This window comes from Muscardinus avellanarius (assembly GCF_963383645.1).
Source record: "Muscardinus avellanarius genome assembly, chromosome: 1".
Taxonomy (NCBI): Eukaryota; Metazoa; Chordata; class Mammalia; order Rodentia; family Gliridae; genus Muscardinus; species Muscardinus avellanarius.
Window position 1 is genome coordinate 56,196,778 of NC_137786.1, and position 23,242 is coordinate 56,220,019.

General features: G+C 40.2%; 1 protein-coding gene across 8 annotated transcripts in view; it reads left to right on the top strand.

Moving 5' to 3' along the window:
- Nucleotides 1-23,242, top strand: part of MAST4 (microtubule associated serine/threonine kinase family member 4) — a gene marked incomplete at both ends in the record, with an annotated part of 610,384 nt that overhangs the window by 562,576 nt on the left and 24,566 nt on the right. For all 8 annotated transcript variants that reach the window (XM_080702972.1, XM_080702973.1, XM_080702974.1 and 5 more), the window contains 8 exons: nucleotides 1,337-1,422; nucleotides 9,024-9,232; nucleotides 10,600-10,738; nucleotides 12,100-12,232; nucleotides 13,330-13,495; nucleotides 15,864-15,965; nucleotides 21,275-21,397; nucleotides 21,599-21,711. In XM_080702972.1, the coding sequence (XP_080559098.1) occupies nucleotides 1,337-1,422; nucleotides 9,024-9,232; nucleotides 10,600-10,738; nucleotides 12,100-12,232; nucleotides 13,330-13,495; nucleotides 15,864-15,965; nucleotides 21,275-21,397; nucleotides 21,599-21,711 (1,071 nt within the window). The remainder of the gene's footprint in view (nucleotides 1-1,336; nucleotides 1,423-9,023; nucleotides 9,233-10,599; nucleotides 10,739-12,099; nucleotides 12,233-13,329; nucleotides 13,496-15,863; nucleotides 15,966-21,274; nucleotides 21,398-21,598; nucleotides 21,712-23,242) is intronic.

Sequence of the window (23,242 nt, forward strand, 5' to 3'; positions counted from 1 at the left end):
TAAGTGCAAAATAAACATGTATTTTGTTAATTTTATTATTATAATTGTCATAATTTTGAATGTGTTGAGACTGACGCTTCTTTGAAATACCCACAAAGAGCCATCAAACTGGTGATTGTCTTATCTGCTATCTTCTGGCACTTGGGGAGAGAGCGTCTGGTGGAGGTGGGAGTGGCTTAGAAGAAAGACCTCATGGACATAAAGACATCACTAGATAGGGAGGAACTAGTGAGCTAGGAGGCTAGCACCAAGTTTTGTAGCCCAGAGCCAGGAAAGAGCCTCACACTGGGATGGCTTAAACCAGTCCGTGTCCCAGTCTGGAACTGTCTTCTACAGTTAAGCCTTGCCAAGGTAATGAACAGATCCAGGTCCTGTGGCCAGAGGCCCAGGGGACGCAAAAAAAGGACATGGTTGTTTGAGTTGAGGAGATCAAGACACTCTGAGGCCAGGGACTGGTAATGCTGCCTGTGTAGACTTGGAAGTCACCCAGGATGGTGAGAGAACTAAACAGAGATGAAGACGGGGATCTCTCCAAGGTGAGCAGGATGACAGGTTCAGCCATGATGCACTGAGAGGGAGGAGGGACACACCTCAGAGTCTTGGGTTTTTCCCACGATGACAGGAAGGGGATTCTGGACTCTGGAGAGGGGAGCAAAGAGGCTGTTAGAACTCTCTTCTTATTAAGGTAGATAGAACATGAGAATATTTATTAAGAGCACAGTGTTTATTCCTGGCTTTTGAGCTAAACTTTTTAGAGCATTGGCATTTAGAACATTGGTAGCCAACCATCATAAGAATTCTGTTAGAGAGGTAAAGAATGGGAGGCATTCTTCAGTGTTCCATTTGTCCCCAACTACCTTTTTCAAAACAAAAAAGATGGCTACAGGATTGAAACAGACATTCTCTGGTGAGGGACAAGAAGCTATGTCATCTCTGACCCCGTGGGTGGCCACTCTGGCCCCCTGTGTTCTGACTGAAAAAAACCAGAAGGAAGGTTTGGCATGCTGGATTTAAGTCTTAAGATGTCATAAGGCTGGGATGAGGCTGACTTGAATAGGTGACAGAGAAGAAATAAGATCAGGAGCTTTTAAAAAGCTTAGTGCCTTTATCCCTTGGAAATGTGGGTTTGCATAAATGGAGCTGAGACTGTGTAATGAGGAGGTCAGCCTGCTGCAAAAGATTGATCCTCAGAGTTGCCCCCAGGTTCCTGGAGCCGGAATCCTGTAATTCAGCATCTTGAACAGCAAGGCATTGGTCCAGGGGTTATTTGTTTTGCCATTAAAATAATTTCCTCAAATTCTAAACTGTGTTTTAACTTCCATCTTTTGTTTCCAAGAGCTCCAATGCTTCCCTGAAACTTCGGAGGAAACCTCGGGAAAGTGATTTTGAAACAATTAAATTGATTAGCAATGGAGCCTATGGGTGAGTAATTCAAGAAAAGCTCTCCATTATATTTATTCTTCACATTCATCTTATGCCAAAGAGAAGTCGTGTGGGCCTCGAGTCTTCAGATCACTGCTCCTTCCTTGATGGGTATAATGTGCAGGCAGAATAATTTCTTACTGAATATCTCAACAAAAAAGCAGCAAGTGATCTAGGGACTCGGAGAGAAAAATATATAGAGTAAAAGAAAAACTACGTATTCCCATTTCTGGTCCTTCGTTTTCCCCCTTTGGGGTTCAGAAGTCCCCTGATCTTGTGTTTTCTACACACATATGTAAGAAACACACACAGATGACTATATATAGATTTCGAATTAAGCATTAGCCTGTATTTACTATCTTTTTTTTTTTTTTTTTTTTTTGCGGGTCTGGGGATGGAACCAGGGGCATTTGACCTCCAAGCTACACCCCCTGCCCTATTTTTTTATTCTTTATTTTGAAACTGGGTCTCACTGAGTTGCAGAGCCTCACTAAGTAGCTGAGGCTGTCCGCGAACCGCGATCCTCCAGGTCTCAGCTTCCCGAATGCTGGGATTACAAGCGTGCGCCACCACGCCCGGCTTAACTATCAATCTTGTAAGAAAAATTTTTAAATAAAAGTGTTTGGAAATATAGAGCAATACATTTCTATTGCCTTATATATTGAACCCTATCCTAAATCTAATCATGAGTAGTGTTACTGCTTTGACCCAGTTTTTTTTTTTTTTTTTCTTTAAGATAGAGATTTATCTGGGTGTGGTAGCACATGACTGTAATCTCAATACTTAGGAAGCTAAGACAGGAGGATCGCAGGTTTGAAGTCAGCCTCTGCAACTTAGCAAGACCTTATTTCAAAATAAAATAGAACTGGGAGGATAGCTCAGATGGAGAATGCCTCTGAGTTCAACCTGTGGTACGAGAGAGAGAGAGAGAGAGAGAGAGAGACAGACAGACAGACAGACAGACAGACAGACACACGGACTTATTAGTTAGATTCCTACAAATGGACTACAGGATTTGCTTTAAAATAATGTATCTTAGACCTATAGTAGTCACTAAGTTGTTGCCATTTTCTTTTTTCTTTATTATTTTGATTTTTGAGAACATACAATGTAAAGATTTTTTTCAAGAAATTTTTTATTGACAGATACTTGTAGTCTTTGTAGGATACATTGTTATATGTTAATTCATATACAGTGGTAAAGGGAGGGTAATTGGCATCTCTGTCCCCTTAAATATTCATCATTTTCTTGTGCTGGGACTCTTTGAACACCGCTCTTCTTTGATCCATTTTTATGAACACACAGTTTTCTTCTCAGGGGAATGGGGTAAACAGTGACAAGATTTTTCTGAGTTACTAATAAATAGTTTGAAAGGGCAAATAACGTGCAAACTATACCCTGATCTATTTTACACAGCCCAAGAATTCCAGTTTAATTAAGTATTAATCCCAATTCCGTCTGTAGATGGAGAGCAGTAAATAATCCCAGACACATTTATTGCCATTTATCACGCGTCTGAACAGATGAGATAAAGCGATTTGTGTTGTGCCACAAGGGATATTTCTCCTTACCATTTTTTCACCTCTAATATTTTCCACACCATTAACTTGGTGAAGAACTTAAATATTTGCAAGTTCTTTCTATGCTTCGCCAACTTGTTTTCAGGATTATGTCAGATGGCATATTTCCTGATGTGATTCGTGAGTGCTTTCTGATGTTATGTTTCTGTAATGTTTTATTTCCTTCAGGGATCTCACTGAAACTTTTCTACTCAGGAATATTGTTCTAACACACAGTCAGTCGTGATTTCTGCTTCCCTATTGCTATTTTTTTTTTTAATCTCTCTGCTTTGAGTGATGACCGGAGGAGTTCTCCTTTCATTAGGGAGACGTCTGCACGTTGATTTAATGGGCCCCTGGGTTTGAGCTCTGCTAAATGCTATTGGTAGTGCCATTCTAGAAGGAGATTGTCCGAGAAGCACCGCTTTTGTAAAACTTGGGCATATATCTTAGCAGTATTTGGAGTTCTAATTGGTTGAGTAAACTCATTTGTAGTGCAATTAAACCACTGTATAGTAGATGAGGTATATCACACTTTGGGGAATGGTTGGGAATATACAAGAAGTTAAACAAGCTGTGAATCAGTAAACACCCAGGATGCAGGCCAAGTCATTAATGGGCTCACAAGCTGCCTGTCAGGGCCTCTGCCTATCAGCCAGAACTCCCCTCCCACTTTCTGCTTTTCTCAGTTTAATCTGTCATTACATGTCTGACAGATTTCCACTATGTTGTAGTTATTTTTACCCTGAAATTTGAATGGTGTTACTCCCGTCAGTCCGCCTCCCTCGTGATGCTGACTACAAGCTGGTGGGAACGGGCCCAACGAATGGCTGGGTTCTTTGGGCTGTCCTGGGTGTCTGTGTCACAGTCACACCACTCACGCCGGTAGCTCAGAGAAGGCAGCGATTCCATGGCACCTCGCTGGCAGTTTGGGGAACTCTCATTAAGAAGGGCTTCTTCTTGTCCTGCTAAAATACACATGACTGTTTTCTCATCACACATGGGGAGCTTTCCTGTGGCAATGTTGATTGGATAAACATCGCATTTTCTTCTCTGTTAAATGTGTTTCTGATCCCTGACTGCAAGTTAGTTGAACACCCCTTTATGGCGAGTTAGCACTTTGTAGAAGAGTGATGTTTGTGTGCCGGGCTGTGTGGGTTTCTTTGTCTGTAAGCTTTTCTCCCAGGAGTCCTGGATAGTGGTTGATCTTATTTCCTCAGAGACGAGTTCACAGAGCCTCTGATTCCAGGCAGAGTCCTCTTCTCCCTGTAAATACTTCAGCTAAAACTTTAACCATTTTAATTGGGACATTGCTTTTCTTTCTAACCTGGAGCCCTCCTAAAGGGCCCAGGTATGTTTGCCAGAGAGACCCACTTGTTGACACACACCAGCCTCCACACACTCCTGGTCTCCTTTCCTTTCTCTGTTTTCCTCTAATACCCGCCCCCTCGCTCTCCTGTGCCAAATTACTGACCCAAGTTCGCATATTAGACTCTCTAATCCGAGTATAAATAAAGACACATTTGACATTCACCTTCCCAGTAGGGCAAATTCATTCAGCTCTAGGGCCTGTCACCTTCAGGGTCCATTTCCTCTCACCTCTGTCCTGCCTGGGTGGAGAGAAGTGTGGTTCCCAGAGAACAAGCATCCCTGGTTGCTCTTTCCTCCTGGGTCATCTCCACCCCAGGTTTTCCAGTTTCACAAAGAGGTTGTTGGAGGAAGAGACAGAAGCAGACTTTTCAAACAAAGCAATCCCTGGGTTCAGAAAGCAGAGAAATACAAGGCCGTATCAGCCCAGTGCAACATTAGAACTTTGGAAGTCAGTCTCTGTTTCTTGCGCTCTCTCTCCTCTCTCTCACTCTTGCTCTCGCCCTCTCAATCTCTCTCCCAATCTCTTACTCTTTGCTGACTTTTGTAGATCTAGAGCATCGACTTATAAAAAAGAAAGAAATGTGTATGTGCGAGTCAACAATTATTACCAAATAAATTCGAGGATGAAGAATAGTTCTCCCAAAGTAGTACACAAATATAAGAAACCAAAACATAAAGCAAACCAAACAATTCAGGTACAGCCAATTCTAATCAGGAAGTCTAGCTGACTTCTATAACTTGATCAAGATATGCGCACATGTCCTGGGGCAGGAATTTCTCAAGCTACCTATAAAATGAATTTCAATTGGCTTAGGTCAGTTTCCCTGAGGAGCAACTGATTATTTTAAGTATATCATAGCCAGGGAAAGCAGACAGTCAAATCAAATTATATAAGCTGAAACTCTGAGACTACAGATTGAAGCCATTTTTTAACAGGGCTACAAAAAGACCTAGTGAGGCTGCTGGTCAGATGGAGCTGGAGGCATCACTCTCTATTATTCTTTCCAAAAAGCCTGCACAATTCAGTTCTTCCTCCACCTCCTATTGTTCTTACAGAGTATTGCAGAGCAGTTTATTTATGTAAGAAATGGTGATACTTGATTGAAAAATCAAAACGGTAACCTGTGATGGTCTAACTGTGCAATTCAGAATATATGTAAGGGTTATGTAAATAGATGAGGTTACCAGGGTTAATCTCAATGTCATTTATGGGGAAGGAGAGAATGGGGAGGGAGCCAGGGAAGTCCACCAAGAGCTGTGAGCATGGACGTCACTATCACTAAGAACCACATTAAGATATGAGCCTATAATGGACCAATAAAAGTATATTTTTAAAAAAAACTATACTAAAACAACCCTTATCTTCCCTTAGTTTTCTTCATGTATTTTTTACCCACTTCCCCACAATTTACCAATCACGGAAGCCTACTTTTTTCTTGTTAAGAAGGGCATGCAAGCTCTCCAAGCCTAAGCAGTTCAAATTTGCACTTCATTTTTGTGAAGTTTCCATTCAGGTAAAAATATTAACATCAATAAACATCATATCTTGTATCTGGAATAAAATAATATATATAAGGGTTGCTGGCACTAGGCTTAATACTAAATATTGAGGGAAGAGATGGAAAGCAAGCTCTATTTCTAGTTAACACTTAGAGGGAAGCAAATGATTACAGGAGCATACTGGCTTTCTCCTTTCATTTTGAGTTCTTACTTTTACTTTAAAAATAAATGTCCTATCTCAGGAGTCCCTTTTATTGGTAATTATTTGCTTACCAATGCCTGTGTTACATTTAAAGGATCGTCAAGTTGTTTTTTGCGCTCCTTGGGGGTCCGGCTTGACATTCTGCTACCATCATCTGATGAGAAGCAGCTCAAATTATCTGTGGATTTCTGATATTATCCAATCAGAATTGGGAAAAGAAAAATATAGTAGAAGCCTTTAATCCTAAATAAAAAGATTGTTAGTTGGTTCGTTCCTTTAAAAGTTGGTCAGAGTGTTAGAGGGTGATATAATGATCTCTCCTAGACATAAATTGCTATAGAATGTATATGATCACTTCCTGGATTCTTGATTTTTCTTAAGAAAATATTTTAAACAGAAAGCACAATTAGAAGAAGATAAGAGGTTGTAGCTACCTAACAAACATAGGAAACCATGTCAAAAATATGTACTTTAAGCACTGTAATTTTATGTATGCATGTATGTATGTATGTATGTATGTATGTATGTATTTTGTGGTACTGGATGGAACCCAAGGGCTTTTCTACATCTGAGCTATACAAACCTTTTTTATACTTTATTTGGAAATAGGGTCTCACTAAGCTGCTAAGAGCCTCACAAAGTAGCTGAAGCTGGCTTCGAACCCATGCTATCCTCCTGTCTCAGCCTCCCAAGCGCTGGTATTACAAGCATGTGCCACCTCGCCTGGCTAAGCATTGTAATTTTTTTTTTTTTTGGTGGTACTGGGGTTCCTGGAAGCCCTTCTACCTCCGGGCTACACTCCCAGACCTATTTTTACATTTTTATTTGGAAACAGGGTCTCCTAAGCCAGCGCACGCAGCTGGCTTTGAACCTGCGCGATCCTCCTGTCTCTGTCTCCCAAGCGTGGGGATTTCAAGTGTGTGCCACCACGCCCGGCTAAGCATTGTAATTTAACCAAAAGACATTTACTGGTCCTTATGCTAGGACTTTTAAGACAGCCAATATAATACATATTTTCTAGGTTTTTTAAATTTTAGATTCTTTAAAGATGAAACAAGAACTTGAAGCAATCTGAATATAGAAATCTAGATATGCATATATTTTTTCCAAGTTTTGAAAATCTCACCCCAATAAATCAATAGGAATATTTTTTAGTAATTTACATGTATTGAAACTTTCTAAAACCTTCCTTGAGTTTCCTAATAAACAACAGAACTTCTCATTTTGACACTCATGTCTACTGGCTTATATATTTCATTTAGTTAATTTTGATAGCAAATCTAGCCAGCAAACAGGCTATGTTTAAGCCCAAGCAGGCATGGGGGTAGATCTGCAGTGGACTGCTGGTCCATGAGGCCAGTGCCAGGGCCGACTGACTGCCTCCACATTACTCTGCGTCATAGTGAGAATGAAAGTACCAAGTCATTCAGTGAGTTAGTTTTTGTGGAGCGTGGATAAGGGATCTTTTTACTGTACAATGAAGGAAAAACTAGAAAATCAAAGAAATAAAGGGGGGTAAAATAAAGCACCCACAAATTGTTTAGAAACAAAAAATATACAAACGTGTGATTTTGTGAGTGAATGATGAAAAACATGAATATGATGAGAAGATAAAGATATGCACAATCAAATGAAAAAGTTATTCCTAGCTGAACACTTCAGGGGATATTATTATTGACTAAACTGGCCTTGAATGTACTTGAGATTTTCACCAGTGGGCCATCGGTTCAGTGGGAACACAGGATAACCTAGTGCCCTTTGCAGTTATCATTCAGGGACAATGAATAAGAAGGGTGAACAGCATCTGAGATCACATAACCCTTTGTTTTAGAAGGCATGCTATTAGATGTACTTTCCTGTGATTGATGGCTTTTTTCTTGGCAAATTACTATTTGATCAATCGCCTCTGGTTGCAGGATGGCTTTAGGTAAACAAATACACACTTGTAAAGGTTGATGACTCTTTAGGTAAATTCTTTATTTGCTCAGGGCCTTCCTAGAGAGTTTGCATCCATCCTCCTTGATAATGACAGTGAGGAGTGACTTGAGAAATGGAGCCAGGCCACGACATTGCCCTTGTGGCTGCGCATTTCCTGGGAGGGGTTTTAGGACTCCTCCTCCTAATGATTTCTTTCCCTACATTATCCTCAGCCTTGGAGAGTCTACTGTCTAGCTATAGGAAATATTGAGGTGAGATTTTAAGCAGAGTTTGAGTGTCCCCTTGGCTGGTCATTTTACAGTCAAGTTGCCTGACACTTTGGCCATGGGATGGAGATAGCATGTCGTCTACTTTCATGTTGGGAAATGCATTTCCTGTTGGAACAAGCACCAGGGTAGCACATGCTGAGGTCCCTAGTGAGGAAGTTGGCTACCTTTTGTTGATGACTGGCCTCATATAACCCCATACACACTTCTCATTTATCTGGAAATTTTATGGCAAGTAAATTACTCTCAACTGGAAACCAGATACTCTAAGGAGCTATGGTCCTTTTTGCAGAGCCCAAGGGTATCATTTAGAAAATTATTGCTTTAGTCAGTCAAGAGAAAGTGCCTAACATATGTCTAATGCTAGAAAGGATCTAGCTTGTGATCTGCATGTAATTTTCTTAATCCTTCCCAGTTCTGACTTATGTATCAGATTTTGTTTTGTTTGTGGAAAAACTGAAATCATCAGCTAGCTTTTGGAAAGTAATTCCCTCTAGGGATGGTCCTGTTCCTTTCTTCAGCAGTAAAGATGAATCCAGTGCCTTATGTAAAAAAAAAAAAAAAAAAAAAAAAAAAAAAAAAAAAAAAAAAATTCAACCTAGTCAAAGGACTTTGACCTGGAAGGGACCATTTCTATTTGCTACTGTTGCTTGTGTGAGTGGAAATACAGCTGCCATTTGAATTAAGAAAAGTCAATCATGTGGTTTACTGTATTCACCACACACCTTTTCTCACTGTCAACCCCATATTTGTATTTATTTTCAGGGCAGTCTACTTTGTTCGGCACAAAGAGTCCCGACAGAGGTTTGCAATGAAGAAGATTAATAAACAGAACCTCATCCTTCGAAACCAGATCCAGCAGGCCTTTGTGGAGCGGGACATCCTGACTTTTGCAGAAAACCCATTTGTTGTGAGCATGTATTGTTCCTTTGAAACAAGGCGCCACTTGTGCATGGTCATGGAGTATGTGGAAGGTAAATCAGTCTCAGACAGAGAACACGACACCTGTATCCAGAAATCCCTTGCTCATTTGTGTTGCTGAAACCGTCTGTGTTTGCGCCTCATAATGGCTATATCCACCTAGGAACTGAAGCCAGGCAATGAGATGGCTGTATTCCCAGTCATTATCTTAAGATAATTGCTTGTAAAGTGCCTGCTCTACTATAACAATGGGAAAATGAGCGCTGTTTGGGAAAAGGTTGTTTTTCTTTTTTAATAGCTTTTAATCCTAACTATCTCTCTTCAATTGGTCATTAAAGTTGGAATATAAGTGATGGGATTTTTCCTACTTGTTCTTATCACATATAAAAGCATTCATTGCAAGTGGTGTTCTTAAATGAGTTAAGAATATATCCTTTTCAGTCTATGGTATGAAATTAAAAGTGTGTTAGGGAAAAGGAGAGCCATTCGAGAAAATCTAGCTTACTGATGTTCAGCTTTTTTCTTCTTCTTCTTTTTTTTTTAAAGTGGTTCATGGTCTGTCTATTACATGCTCCAAGTAATCTTATTTCCATCTTTTTCCCATTACATTTCTGAGATTTTGAGTGGCCATGACTTGTTGACGTAAAGTTAACAAGATAAATAGATCAGTAAAGGCTATAACAATTTTTAAAGCACAGAGTTTAAGGTCTTGTTATTTGAACAGAATCTCAAAACTATAAAACTCAAAGGAGCAGTAGATACCTTTAGTTAATTGTTTTCATTCGGCAGATGAGGGAACTGAGAACCAAGAAACACTTACCAGGTATCGAATAGTCGACCTAAAATAAGAGGTTGCTTGATGCCCATCCATTGTTCTTTCTACCACACCAATGCTTTGCTTTTAATCATTGTGGTTATTTAAAAAACAATAACTAATATTTTCAACATGTTTGCTATATACCAGACAACATCCTAAATTCTTTACATAGATTATCACATGTAGATATTTTTATTATCTTGATATTGTAGATGACACATCCATGACTACTGAGACTAGTTTGCTCAGATGATCTCAGCCTACAAGACAGATTTAGGATTTGGACTCAGTAGCCTGATTCCAGAATTCATGTTTTATGTCAACAACCTTTAAATTGTTACCATAATTCTAACATTATGCTAGTAGTTCTTCAAAATACTGTTTTTCTTTAGAGCCAAACCTGCTCCATTATGAATAAACTGCATCTTTATTTTCTGTACTCCACATCTTAATTAGAAACATATTACTTAACACACAGTCTCTACTTATGAATGTGGTACACTTATGAATATGACTCTGCTTTGAAATTCTGCAATCTAAACTGATTGTCTTTGTTAATCCTACTTGATATGTAGCTGCTTAATCTTTTCCTCTATTTTACAGGAGGAGACTGTGCTACTTTAATGAAAAATATGGGTCCTCTCCCTGTGGATATGGCCAGGATGTACTTTGCTGAGACAGTCTTGGCCTTGGAATACCTACATAATTATGGAATTGTACACAGGGATTTAAAACCAGACAAGTATGTACACTGATGAAACATATGCCCTCTTTTACATAATACCAAACGTTTTCTTATGTCTATAAAATGTTTTATTTAATACAATTCGTACATTTTAAAACTCTTCTGTAATGTCCAAGATATCTTAGCAGTATCTATGGTCCTTTTTAATAATTTTTAAAGGCTATACTTCTTATAAAATTTTATGAGAAAACTTATGAAAAAAACTTATGAGAAATAGAAAAAGATGACTCTAAGACGAGAGTTAAATTTTAAGCTGTTTATATGATATAGAACTTCAAATAGGAACATAGACATCTACTAGTTGTTTCCTGGATAGTTTTTGAATTTGAAATCATACTTAGATAATCCTTCTCTATTCCAAGATAAGATACATGATATTATATTCGATTTTACTCACACTTTATTTATTAATTTTTAATTTACATGAATTTCATTTTGTTGTCTGATTTGAGATACAGATAGAATATTTTCCCAAATGAATAGCTATTTATCTTGATGCCATTTATTAAATATTTCATGCTTTCTTCACTAATGTGAGATGCCTCTAAAAAATCACATGTTAATATGTAAAGATTTTTAAGTGTCTTGAAATGTTCATAATAAAGTTGACCCATCCTCATTCAAGAATATTTGGAAAGCACAGGGAAAAAGAAAAAAAAATTCATCCACAGTATTACCAAAGAAAACTATTAGAATTTTGGCATACTTCCTTTCAGTAGGTATTTTTAATCCCTCTATTTCTTTTATTTTGTTTTTGATATGATACTATTTTAAATTTTTATTTTTTGACTTACAATACAGCATTTAAAATATATCCAAATGCAAGTTCTTTGCATGTATAAGAAATACAGCTTTTGTGTTTAATGAGTAGAAATTTAAATGAGAGCCAGAAGTTGAAATCTGAAACAATACTACATTTTTCTGTCCAAGTTTTTATCTATGTCTCATTTGAATCACAGATGGGTTGTTTATCTTAATTCCTGATGTATGACATGGAATTATTCGAAGCCCCTCTCTGCTATTTTTTATTATTCTGAAAATGGAAAGGAGCCAGAGTTCCATATTTGAATTTTTTTCAAGTTTCAGAGTGTTATAAAAATGATACTGTATGTGGCTTTTCCCACATAGATGAGTTCTGCCTTGTCCCGGATCCTCCCTTGTGAATTACACTCAGCTACTGGATGCAATTGTTTGACACCTTTGTGTTGACTCTCTCTCTCTCTGTCCAGGTTGGGTTTTGTAATAACCTTGAGACTGATAGATTGAATAGTCTTACAAATGAATGAGGAAAGAGGGGAGCCTGAAAAATAAAGCATCTTCAAAATTATTATTTTTCTCTATGCCCTTCTGCTTCATAGCTTGTTGGTCACCTCTATGGGGCACATAAAGCTAACCGACTTTGGACTGTCAAAGGTGGGACTAATGAGCATGACTACCAATCTTTATGAGGGTCATATTGAGAAGGATGCTCGAGAGTTCCTGGATAAACAGGTAAGCTTAGATGCAGTTCTTCACTAAGAAGAAATACCAATGAAATCAACACGTGTAGGCCATCTTCACATTAGTGTTGTGGTTTAGATGTCTGTATAAGCCCTACATTTAATAAAGTGCAAATTGCTCCCATTTGTCTCCCTGGGCTCTTTGAACTGTCCACTCCCTCCACGTTCCTCCCCCAGCATTATGGTCTATTAGCAAGACGAATGATCTAATTGCACACAAGTGAGAGTGTGAGAGAGACAAATGGAAAACTGTTTTTGTAAGGAATTCAGGAGTCTCAGTGGGGTACTCGTGAAACTCATGATGCATTGTAGAATTGCGGGTGCTAAAATCCGAGCCATGGCCCATTTCCCTTTAAGCATGCCTCATTACCATGTGCCCACAATCTGTTCATTGTAAAGTTACTTAAGGTAAACATATCTCAACTGTCATGGCTTTATGGAATGACCAGGGTGTGAATCAATTTGGTCATATAAAATACTAAAACTGTCTCTGATAGTGACAGATTTAAAAATGTATTACTATTTTAAATTTAAGAATTACAGACATTTTAAATATTATAAGATAGCTAAAATGACCAAACGGGGTTAGAGTCTCTGCTTAAAACTGAATATATGTAATTTAACATTCACGCAGAATTTTAAACTTCCCTTTTTTGGTGTTAAAGGAATAATTTGCCTTGGGGTGTGTGTGTGTGTGTGTGTGTGTGTGTGTGTGTGTGTGTGTGTGTGTTACCAGGGATTGAACCCAGGTGCATTCCACCTCTGAACTGTACCCCAGCCCTATTTTATTTTTTATTTGAAATGGGGTCTCGCTAAGTTCCTGAGGCTGTCCTGGAACCTGTGATCCTCCTGTCTCAGCCTCCCCCCCCCCCCCAGTACTAGGATTGCAGAAATTCATCACCACACCTGGCTGCCTTGGTTTTATAGATACTAAAATTTGTTTTTCAGATCTTTCACCTTGTGAGTCCATGTAATTGAACAGGTGCATGTTAGGCAAAGTAATTGGTGTTCATCATTCATTTTATTCATTTTAATTCCTGAATAGTATTCCAGTTGTTCTAATATTCTAATACTGCAATTGTCCTTTAGGTCTGTGGCACTCCTGAATATATTGCCCCGGAAGTGATTCTGAGGCAGGGCTATGGGAAGCCCGTGGACTGGTGGGCCATGGGAATTATCCTCTATGAATTTCTGGTTGGCTGTGTGCCATTCTTTGGGGACACTCCAGAAGAGCTATTTGGACAAGTCATCAGTGGTAAATATCATCTTTAAGCCTCTATTGGGAAGCAGCTATTTAATGTAAATCTGTTGAGTGTCAACGTTTTCACTATGAAAATGTTAACCTTTATCAAACTGTCGAGCCAACAAATTAAAAGAACTCACTCATCATAGCATCTCTCCATCTCAAGAGAGCAATATGTGTTGAAAATTGATCTGAGGAAGTTTTGTTAACATGGAATTCAAAAATGTGCTAGTGATGTATCCAACTTTTATCATGTGCCCCCCTTATTTTTTGCCAAAGATATTGGTGTGGGATTTACAAATGATTTAATTGTCATCTGATCTTCCTTTCCATAATAGGAAAGTTGCACCAGGGAAGAAAAGGTTAATGTGGGTAACATTTACATAAATGGGAAAAATGGCTAATGGCAAAGTGAAGAAATTAACAAAAATGTAATAAACCCTGAAAACAAATGTCTACCAAATAATAAATAATGAGAATGGGTAGGAAGCAAATTGAATCCACAGATTGTTAATGATTTCATTGGTAGTTGTTATGGTGTAATGTTATTTCTGCAACAGCTGTTCATCTTTCATTTAAAATTCAATAACCTTTAGATCTTAACCTGCGAGCTGACCCTAACTATTGTCATGTGGCTTGTGGCAAAGCTAAATGATAATTAAATAGGATCTATCACTACCCTACCTGCTGATAATATAAATTCCCCTGAAGCATAGATCAAAAAGGCCTGTCTTCCCAAAAATCTGTCAGGCATTGCTGACATCTCCATCAACCACCTCCGATCTATTATGGACTGTACTTCCACAGACCAGCAGTGAAAATATGGGAAAAATTCATTGTGCATATGAGGAGCCTCTTAATCACAGCATTATTTTCTAACAGTGACTTTGCAAGCCAGGCATATTTGTAAACTTTAACAAAGTAGATTTGTGAGTTGCCTGCAGTGTATAACCCCTTTAAACAATATCTGAGCTGTTTATGGATTTATAACTAGGCTGTTTTCTGACATACCAAGGCCTGAGTGGCAAGGGGAATCAACTGTTTAATTAACACAAGCAGCAAATGCTGGCTTTGTTCTCCGTGCCTTACGGCTCAGATGCATATTCATGTTTTCTTTTCCAAATCAGATTTAAACTGCAGCTGAGGAAGCTAGAGGCAGGCACACACAGAAATAACTCATGTTTTTATTGCATTTCCATGCACATGAGCACACACACACACACACACACACACACACACACACACACACACCTATCTTCAGGCAAACTCCTTTAGAGTAAGAACATATTCTAATATTTATGGCAGATTTTAAATACTCCCGTTACTATGATTACCTTGAGTATTACTCTTCTTTGGTCTTAGCATTTTGGCCTTTGTCTCTAGAAGCAGTCACTATTTGCAATATATCTATATCCATATCTATATCTATATCTATATATAGATATAGATATTGCTTCTTAGAGCTAAAGAACTCTATGGCTGTGGCCAGATTCTTAGTTGAGGATAGTAAGAGAGAAAATCTTATTCTTGGATGATTCCCCCATCAGTGGGTATCTGGAACATAGGTGTCTAGAGTCTCTGTTTTATTTATTTACTTACTTACTTATTTTTGTGGTACTGGTGATAGAACCCAGGGGCATTCTATCTCCAAGCCATACCCCTAGCCCTATTATATTTTTATTTGGAAACAGGGTCTTACTAAGTTGATGAGCACCTCACTACTTGCTGAGGCTGTCCTCAAGCCGTGATCCTCCTGTTTCAGACTCCCAAGTACTGGGATTATAAGCATGAGTCACCACACCCAGTTTTAGAGTGTCTATTATAGTGAGTCCTCCCACTATCCAGGGCCACTTTCTAGGAGTCAATTCTTCCAGATTAAAAAAAAAAAAATGAATAAAGCCGGGCATGGTGGTGCACGCTTGTAATCCCAGCGCTTGGGAGGCTGAGACAGGAGGTTCGCAGCCAGCCTCAGCTACTTAGTGAGGCTCTCAGCAACTTAGTGAGACCCTGTTTCCAAATAAAGTATTAAAAAATGGGTCTGGGAGTGTAGCCTGGAGGTAGAAAAGCCCCTGGGTTCCACTCCAAGTACCACCAAAAAAAAAAAAAAAGAATAAAAAAAAAAGAAAAATACAACTTCCTGAAATATTCCCTCCCTACCATGTAGAGAGCTGTGCTAGTTGTACCTTGTAAAATATTGTGCTCTCACTTAACTCCACATAGAAGTCAACTGAGTACCTGAACACGCAGAGTCTGGCTCAGGAGGTTTGGGATCGAGCCTGAAAGTTTGCATTTTTAACAAATGTCGAGGCTATGTCTATGCTGTTGGGATCTGGACCACCTTTTGAAAATATAAAGTTCTTAACTTCTTTTTTCATTCTAGATGAGATCAACTGGCCCGAGAAGGATGAGGCCCCCCCACCAGATGCCCAGGATCTGATTACCTTGCTGCTCAGGCAGAATCCCCTGGAGAGGCTGGGAACAGGTTAGATAGAGCACATGTGTTTTGATTTTGCCAAGATGGAAGAAATAATGTCTTTGTGGAGCATTCAGAGGCCTTTGTTTGTGTTTTGCTGTTGTACAGACAACATATGTTAGTTGATCTAGGACATGACTACAACACATTAGAATAATATTACTTGGGGTTTTATTTTCTGATTCAGAGCGGTATAGACACTGTGAGGGCACTTTATTGTTTGTCTTTGTTTTTGTTGCTTTTGTATTTTGCAAAGCAGAAATTCTTAATTTGTTTCAATAAATAAATCTTAAGGGCATATGCAGCTCTTCTGTCCTGAAAAAAACAATGCATCTGGAATAATTTGAAATGAAGAATCAGATATGTGGAACTCCTTTTGTTTTTGTTTTGTTGTTTTTGATATATGTTCCCATAAGGATTTGACCCAGCAGGTTTACTATCCACAGGCTTTGAAATAGGTTATCAGTTCTCAAACTAATTACTGGAAATGAGGGCCTGGGGTTAAACCATGCTGTCCTATCATGGTGATCAGCACCCTGACCCAAGAAAGAGAATTAAAACCCCTGCCTCTCAAGATTAAAGAGAGAGATTTGTTTCTTGCTGATTATTTTTCCAGACTGTTCTGCTTGTGATTTTGTATTTCCTGTTCTTTTCTCTATTCTGACTAAACAGACTTCAGAGATCCCAGTATACATTCCCAGTCTGCCCAAGTGTGTGAATTTGTCTGGAAAGACTAAAATATTAAATATAAATGTGCATATACTAGCCAGAATTCCTAATTTTCATCAGTGGAAATTGTTGGCTTGATAGGTTGTTTATTCTTAACTGTTTCATTTTAATAGAAATATCAGATAAGACTGAAAATATTAATCTCTTCCTCATTTTTTCCAAGACAAAAATCAGTTGTGACAGTTCCAAATATTTCTATTATTCTCCACTAACAGATTCTCCTGTTAGTGGGCTCTGTTTTTATCTATGATGTGCTGGCTTACTAGAGTTTATGATAATACATTAGAGCAGAAGTTAGCAAACTACAACCTATGGACCAAATTTGGCCCACCTTCTGTTTTTGTAAATAAAGTTTTTATGGAAACACAATAATGCCATTCAGCTAACGTATCATCTATGGCTGCCTTTGTGCTACAGTGTCGTTGTTGGGTCGTCTTCATAGACTCCATAACCCGCAAAGACTAAAAATACTTACTGTTTGGGCTTTTACACAAAAATTTTGTGGACCCCCCGCATTAGGGAATCCAAGAAGGTTTCAAATCAGGACTTAGCTGGGAAACATTCTTGAGCTGAGCCTCTTAACTGCAGCTCCATGTGCCTCCGACCTTCTCAGTGGACAAGTGGCCCTTTAACTTGTTAAGCAATGCAAATCGGAGTTAGGAGCACCAACCCTGGAGCCAGGTTGCCTGAGCATGCTTCAGGTGTGTGACCACGGACAAGTTACTTCCCCTTCTGTTTCTTGTTTCTCTACCTGTGAAACAGCTTTTAGGAACTACTTCACAGGATAACTGTGAGGATTCAGAGAGGGCATCCCGGTTAAGGCTCTGAGACCCAGGTGTGACGCTACTGCTGTCACTTTGAATCTCCTGCATGTAGAATCGCAAGTTTTCCTTTTTCACACAGGAGACACAGAATGGTGGTGATGCTCCCACTTCTGAGCTTGCTGAACTCCTTGAACTGTGTTCTGTATATTTCTTTGCTTTTTCCACTTGTCTGAAGTGACAAGCCAACTTGTTATTTTCCAACCTCTGTGGCCTGAAGTCAAGTTTGCTCTGTGATTCAAGAGAGATGGGTAGCTGTCAAAGAACTGGTGTCAAGACTGTGTATGGGGCAAGGTTTTAAGGAGTGATTTTTACTCACTCGAGCCAAATGTAAGAAGCACTGGCATTTTGAGATCACCCAGCACTAATACAAATACCTATTTAGACATCCTCTCAACTGACCCAGAGAAACAGCCTCCTAAGATCTGACAGCATATATTGGAACGGGCATGCCCTTTCTGAAAGAGACTCAGGAGTCCCCATTCCCACGTGTTCAAGCGTCAGTCTGGAGAGTTTTTCTACTTGATAGTCTGCCCCTTGCCCTTCTCCAGGAATACTGGGATTCTTGATTGGGCTTGACTTAACAGGACAGGGCCATGAGAGTGGTCAGCATACCCGTTTGTACATCATATGCTGCTAGTTATCTTTCTGCCCATTTTACCACTCACTGCTGCTTTCAGTCTTTTTAGGCTCTGACAGCTTGAAGAACAAATCCCCTAGCAGAAGCCCAAAAGAGACATTGCAGAGACCCTGCCTGAGGTCTGGGCATTGTCAAGAAGTGATTGCCAAACAGGCAGGTCTGACACGACATGTCCCAGTAGGGCTGGAGAATGAGGCTGAGCATTCTGCAGGCCTGCCACGCTGCTTCCAGTGACAGCATTTTGTATTTAATGCATATTTAGTGGGCAAAATAATGCACCGTGAAAATGTGTGAATGCACATTCGCCCGACAGACTAGGGAGGCTGAGAAAAAGGGTGTGAAGAACATAATGGATGTTTAAGAAACTTCCATGAAAGGAGAGAAAACTCAAGGGAGAACATCGGAGCCCAAGCATAACTGGCGATTTGGGCCCTTGTCCTCCTTGAAGTATGCTCTTGGACTTGGGGAGAGTTCAGGGGCAGCCTGGCTCACGGACCTCAGCGCTGCATAGATGTGACAGCCCCCTGTGGGCCAGCTAGAGGACCTGAACAGCTTCTTCCTTGCCCTTCGTCTTAGTTACTAATCTATGAAAATGGGCATTCGATCCACCGCCGAGGACTAGCATGAAGAGCAACTATTCAAACGTTCATGAAGGTATCTAGTCCATTCAGCTTAGTGTGGGATTGCTCAAGAAATACCCAGTTTCCCTTCCTTTCCTTTCATGGTGAATTCTTCCAGTGAGAAAATTCATTGCACTAGTGATTCGCATATGGCTCATGATGCTGTCACCTGCACTTTGACCAACAGTGTGTAGCCCAGCGGTCATTTTCTCCCAGCGTGTTCTTTTAATTCTCTTCTTTCTCTTTACTGCATAAGTACATAAGAAGCAGAACTCGCTGATCACCAGCTTCTTCTCAGTGAGGTGACAGAAGGGTGTGATGTGTGACTTTGATCCTCAGTGAGCTGGAACTCCTTGGGGAGGATCCATTTGTCATCATCCACAGAGAGGAAGCAAAGGTTTTCATCAGCTTGGGCTCCAGAATGGGCGGGCAGGGCAGTGGTGTTGTCGGAAAGGCCACGTGAGCCCTTGGTCTTGGGACGCTGTTTCTCTGGGTAAAGCTGAGCAAGCAGCCCGGAATGTTGGGGCTGTGCCCCTGATAAGGCCCCATGAGCAGCAGCTGACTTGCTAGTCATGTGCTGTAGTGGACCCATGGCCAGGCTGGAAGGACAGAGATGTGTGTCATGAGCCATTCATCTGAGCTGGACTCTGCAGCCCTTTTGTCGTCGGCACACGGAGGGAGTTGGATAGGGAAGCAAACAAACATAAGCCCTCCTGGTTTTTGTATTTTTCTTCTGCAAGTAAAAGCACTAAAGAGAATGACACTGGCATTTGGGGGCCCTGATTTGGGCTAGATGAGAGCCAGGATGCATGGTGGACTGGGGTGGATGTGGGGACATGCTGTAGAAAGTCCTATGAATGGGCTCAGCAACCCCATCTCGGAGATGGCGAATCCATTTCAGACTGAAGCAGGGGAGAGAGGGGAGTGGATGGAACCTAAAGTGCGCCCCCTCCTGGTGTGAAGTGGGACTGTGCATAGCCTGGGCGTTTATAGACAAGCTTAGATATAACTTTTCTCATCCTTACCCTCTGAGGATATTGGTTCAAGGCCTTTTATTGCTTTTCCTTAGTTTTTCCCCTAAAAAAAATTGGAGCTGATAAGGCCTACTTCAAGTGGCTATTTCCAATTACTGAATTAAAAGAAACAAAATTCTTGCAGCACCTATTGCAATACTTGGCCCGCGAGTCATAGCTACGTTAACTGATGTTCCTGTTGTGATTAACCTCAGACTTCAGTCTCTTGCTAAAAACACAGAAAAGACCTGGATAAAAGCTTGGGTCAGGATCCTAATCCAGTGCTTTGTAAAGGAGGATCCGTCTTCCCTTCTTTTGGGTGGTTTTCTTAGCTTGCTTTGATGCCATTATGTTGAGGACACCAGCTTCTCCTGGACAGGTTCATAGCTAGAGCTGAAACTGTACCTTGTTTTGGAGGGACAGAGCCACATCTTTGAACCACACATATACAGCACTCTCCCCCCAACCCAGAGCCACAGCTCCCTTTGCATACATCTTACCTTTCCCATCTGATTTCTTTTGTACCCCACCGAGGACAGGATGAGGGGCATGGGTGCAGCCGCAGGGAAGAAGCATTTTCATTACAACTAGAGGCAGTTTCCCCCGTAGGGAGGATCATTAGACCCCACTTTAGTCTTCTGCAAAATCTTCCTAGTGGTTTTTCAGAATCAATTCTTTGTTATCTTTCTCATCAACAGTGTCTGTGCTGGTGGCAGTTTGGGGGCCAGATTCTCGTGCTAAGATTTTACAATGTGTGCCTTCCTCTCTTTATACCCGGGCACAATGTTCATATTTTTTTATGAGGCCTGCCCTTCAAAATCACTCATTAAAATCCTCAACAGAATTAAAAACATCTCACCGAATTGGGCTATCTTGCCGACTTGGCAAAAAGAAGCCTCAAACTTAGGAACTGTGATTGATTTGTGTGGGATACATTATAAATCTGTCAAATAGGTTTGTGAGTTCCTAACTTAAGAATCTAAGCCACACAATATAATTCCTATGTATGTTAATGAGCAATCCAATAAAATTGAATGGTAACCATTATATAGTATTTACCAAAAAATTTATCATTATTAACCTTACCTTCAGAGGAAATATTGCTGTGAACACATTTTGCACCTTGTTAGAATTGGTCTGAGTTTGTAATCAGTGAGTTTGCTTTGGGCCAGCGTATGTCCAGGTCCCCGGGTTCAGTTTAATGTGATTTTAAGTGGCCGCATCATTAACCTTTGAAAAATGAAGGAAGTCATGGAAATATTAACAAAGAAAAACTGTGCCATAGCAACTGCTATTAGCAAAATCAGATCTCCTGCTGATAAATTATGGGAACCATTTTTTTTTCAAGTTCTGGTTATAGAATTTAAAAAAAAATGATTTCTGTGACTCTTTTTACTTATCTGCCCATAGATGTTTTAGGTTGTCGAGATCTGCTATTTACCTCTGCTTGGGGGATATTTTTACCACTTTCTGCCTCTCCTCTCTCCCCTTCCAGGTGGCGCATATGAAGTCAAGCAGCACCGCTTCTTCCGTTCTCTAGACTGGAACAGTTTGCTGAGACAGAAGGCGGAATTTATCCCCCAACTGGAATCAGAGGACGACACAAGTTATTTTGATAGTATGTGCATTATCTGACATAGGACACTGTTTGGCCTTTCCTATGTAAAAAAAAAAAAAAAAAAATCATCTCCATTTTATAGCCCTCCAGCTTCATACCTCCAAGTTCTTAAACATAATGTTTCGTTGATACCAATGCTCATAATTAAAGTGTTAAAAGCAGACATTTTGAGTAATAGCACCTATTCCATTTTCTCTGCAGCTCGGTCTGAGAAGTACCATCACATGGAAACTGAGGAAGAAGATGACACAAACGATGAAGATTTTAGTGTGGAAATCAGGCAGTTTTCTTCCTGTTCACACCGGTTTTCAAAAGTAAGTGAAACTGAGGATCAACACAGAGCTCCCGGGGGAGTCTCCCTCTGGCCAGTAGTAGGTGTTCTATGCAGCTGGGCTGTTTCCTAAAACCACCTACCTTTTGTGGGGTTTGAGGTTTCCTATGTTTAAAATTCCTTTTTGTTATCCAGTCATCTTGATAATCAGGAGTCCCCACCCTACTGTAGAAGTAGCTTTCTCTCCCCATAAATTGTTTTTTGTTTGGTCCATTTTGTTTTTTGAGGCATAGACTTGCACACACAGTCCTCTCTTTGAGACAGTCATCCATCTGATGAATTTGCTTGCTTGTCTTTCGCTCTAGCTAAGAGCTGTAGGGGTCCTTTCTTTCTTTCTTTCTTTCTTTCTTTCTTTCTTTCTTTCTTTCTTTCTTTGGTGTGGTAATGGGGTTCCTGGAAACCCTTCTACCTCTGGGCTACACTCCCAGGCCTATTTTATATTTTTATTTGGAAACAGGATCTCTTAAGCCAGCTGAGGCTGGCTTTGAACCTTCGCGATCCTCCATCTCCGCCTCCCAAGCACAGGAATTACAAGTGTATGCCCCCACGCCCGGCTCTTTCTTCTTATATTGAAGAACGTGACATTTTGTGTATGCAAGACCCTATCCTAAGGATTACACTGAGCATGGCACAAGGAGAAGGCTGTCCTAAACAGAAGCAAGTTTACCTGGGGAGAGTTGGCCATGGAATGAGAAAGTCTTGTAACCAGCCTTAGAAATTATGAGTTATAGTGAAAAGGCTGTTGGAAGCTGAGATAGGATTTTGGAAATGGGAGAATAAAATTGGTGCTTGAGAAAGATGCCTTTTTACTGACAGTGGTAAGATTAAAAAACAAACAAAGAAAATAGTTTTGAGACAGGATAAGGAAAACGGAAATAAACCCAGAGGGCACCCTCACTCCCTCCTGCTGTTTATAGTTGCTATGTGTTTTCTGTTGCCATGGCATTTTACATGATTATTGTTTAGCTTTTTTGGTAACATTTCATGATTTTAAAGTGCTCTGCAGCTTTTTCTAAGTGATTACTTAGCATGCATCTGCAAATTGGCTAGCCCTACCCTCTCTGTTGATGGGAATTATGGAGGTAGGGATCTCCCTGGAGAGAGTGGTGGTAAGTCAGTCACAGAGCCAGGACAAGTTCTACTAACTAAATGGCTGTTTTGAGCATGACCTAATCCCCAGCCCCTGAAGCCCACTCTAAACACAACTCCTTCTTTGCCTTAGTGTTTCATCTTACCTGCCCCCTGCTCTTTCACCTAATCTTGTCCTCCTAATTACAGTAAGTAGTAGGAGATCCGATGGCCATCCCCATGAGAGCAGCCAGTAGCTGAGTAGGAATATGAATCTGGAACCCCACTTTACCCCCCATCTTTCCTATGAGAAAAGAGAGACTCAAAAATGGGCCGAGACAGCTGGGCACAGTGGCACATATCTATAATCCTAGACACTTGGGAAGCTGAGGAAAGAGAACCACAAGTTCAAGGCCAGCCTAGTCAACTTAGTGAGATCCTGTCTT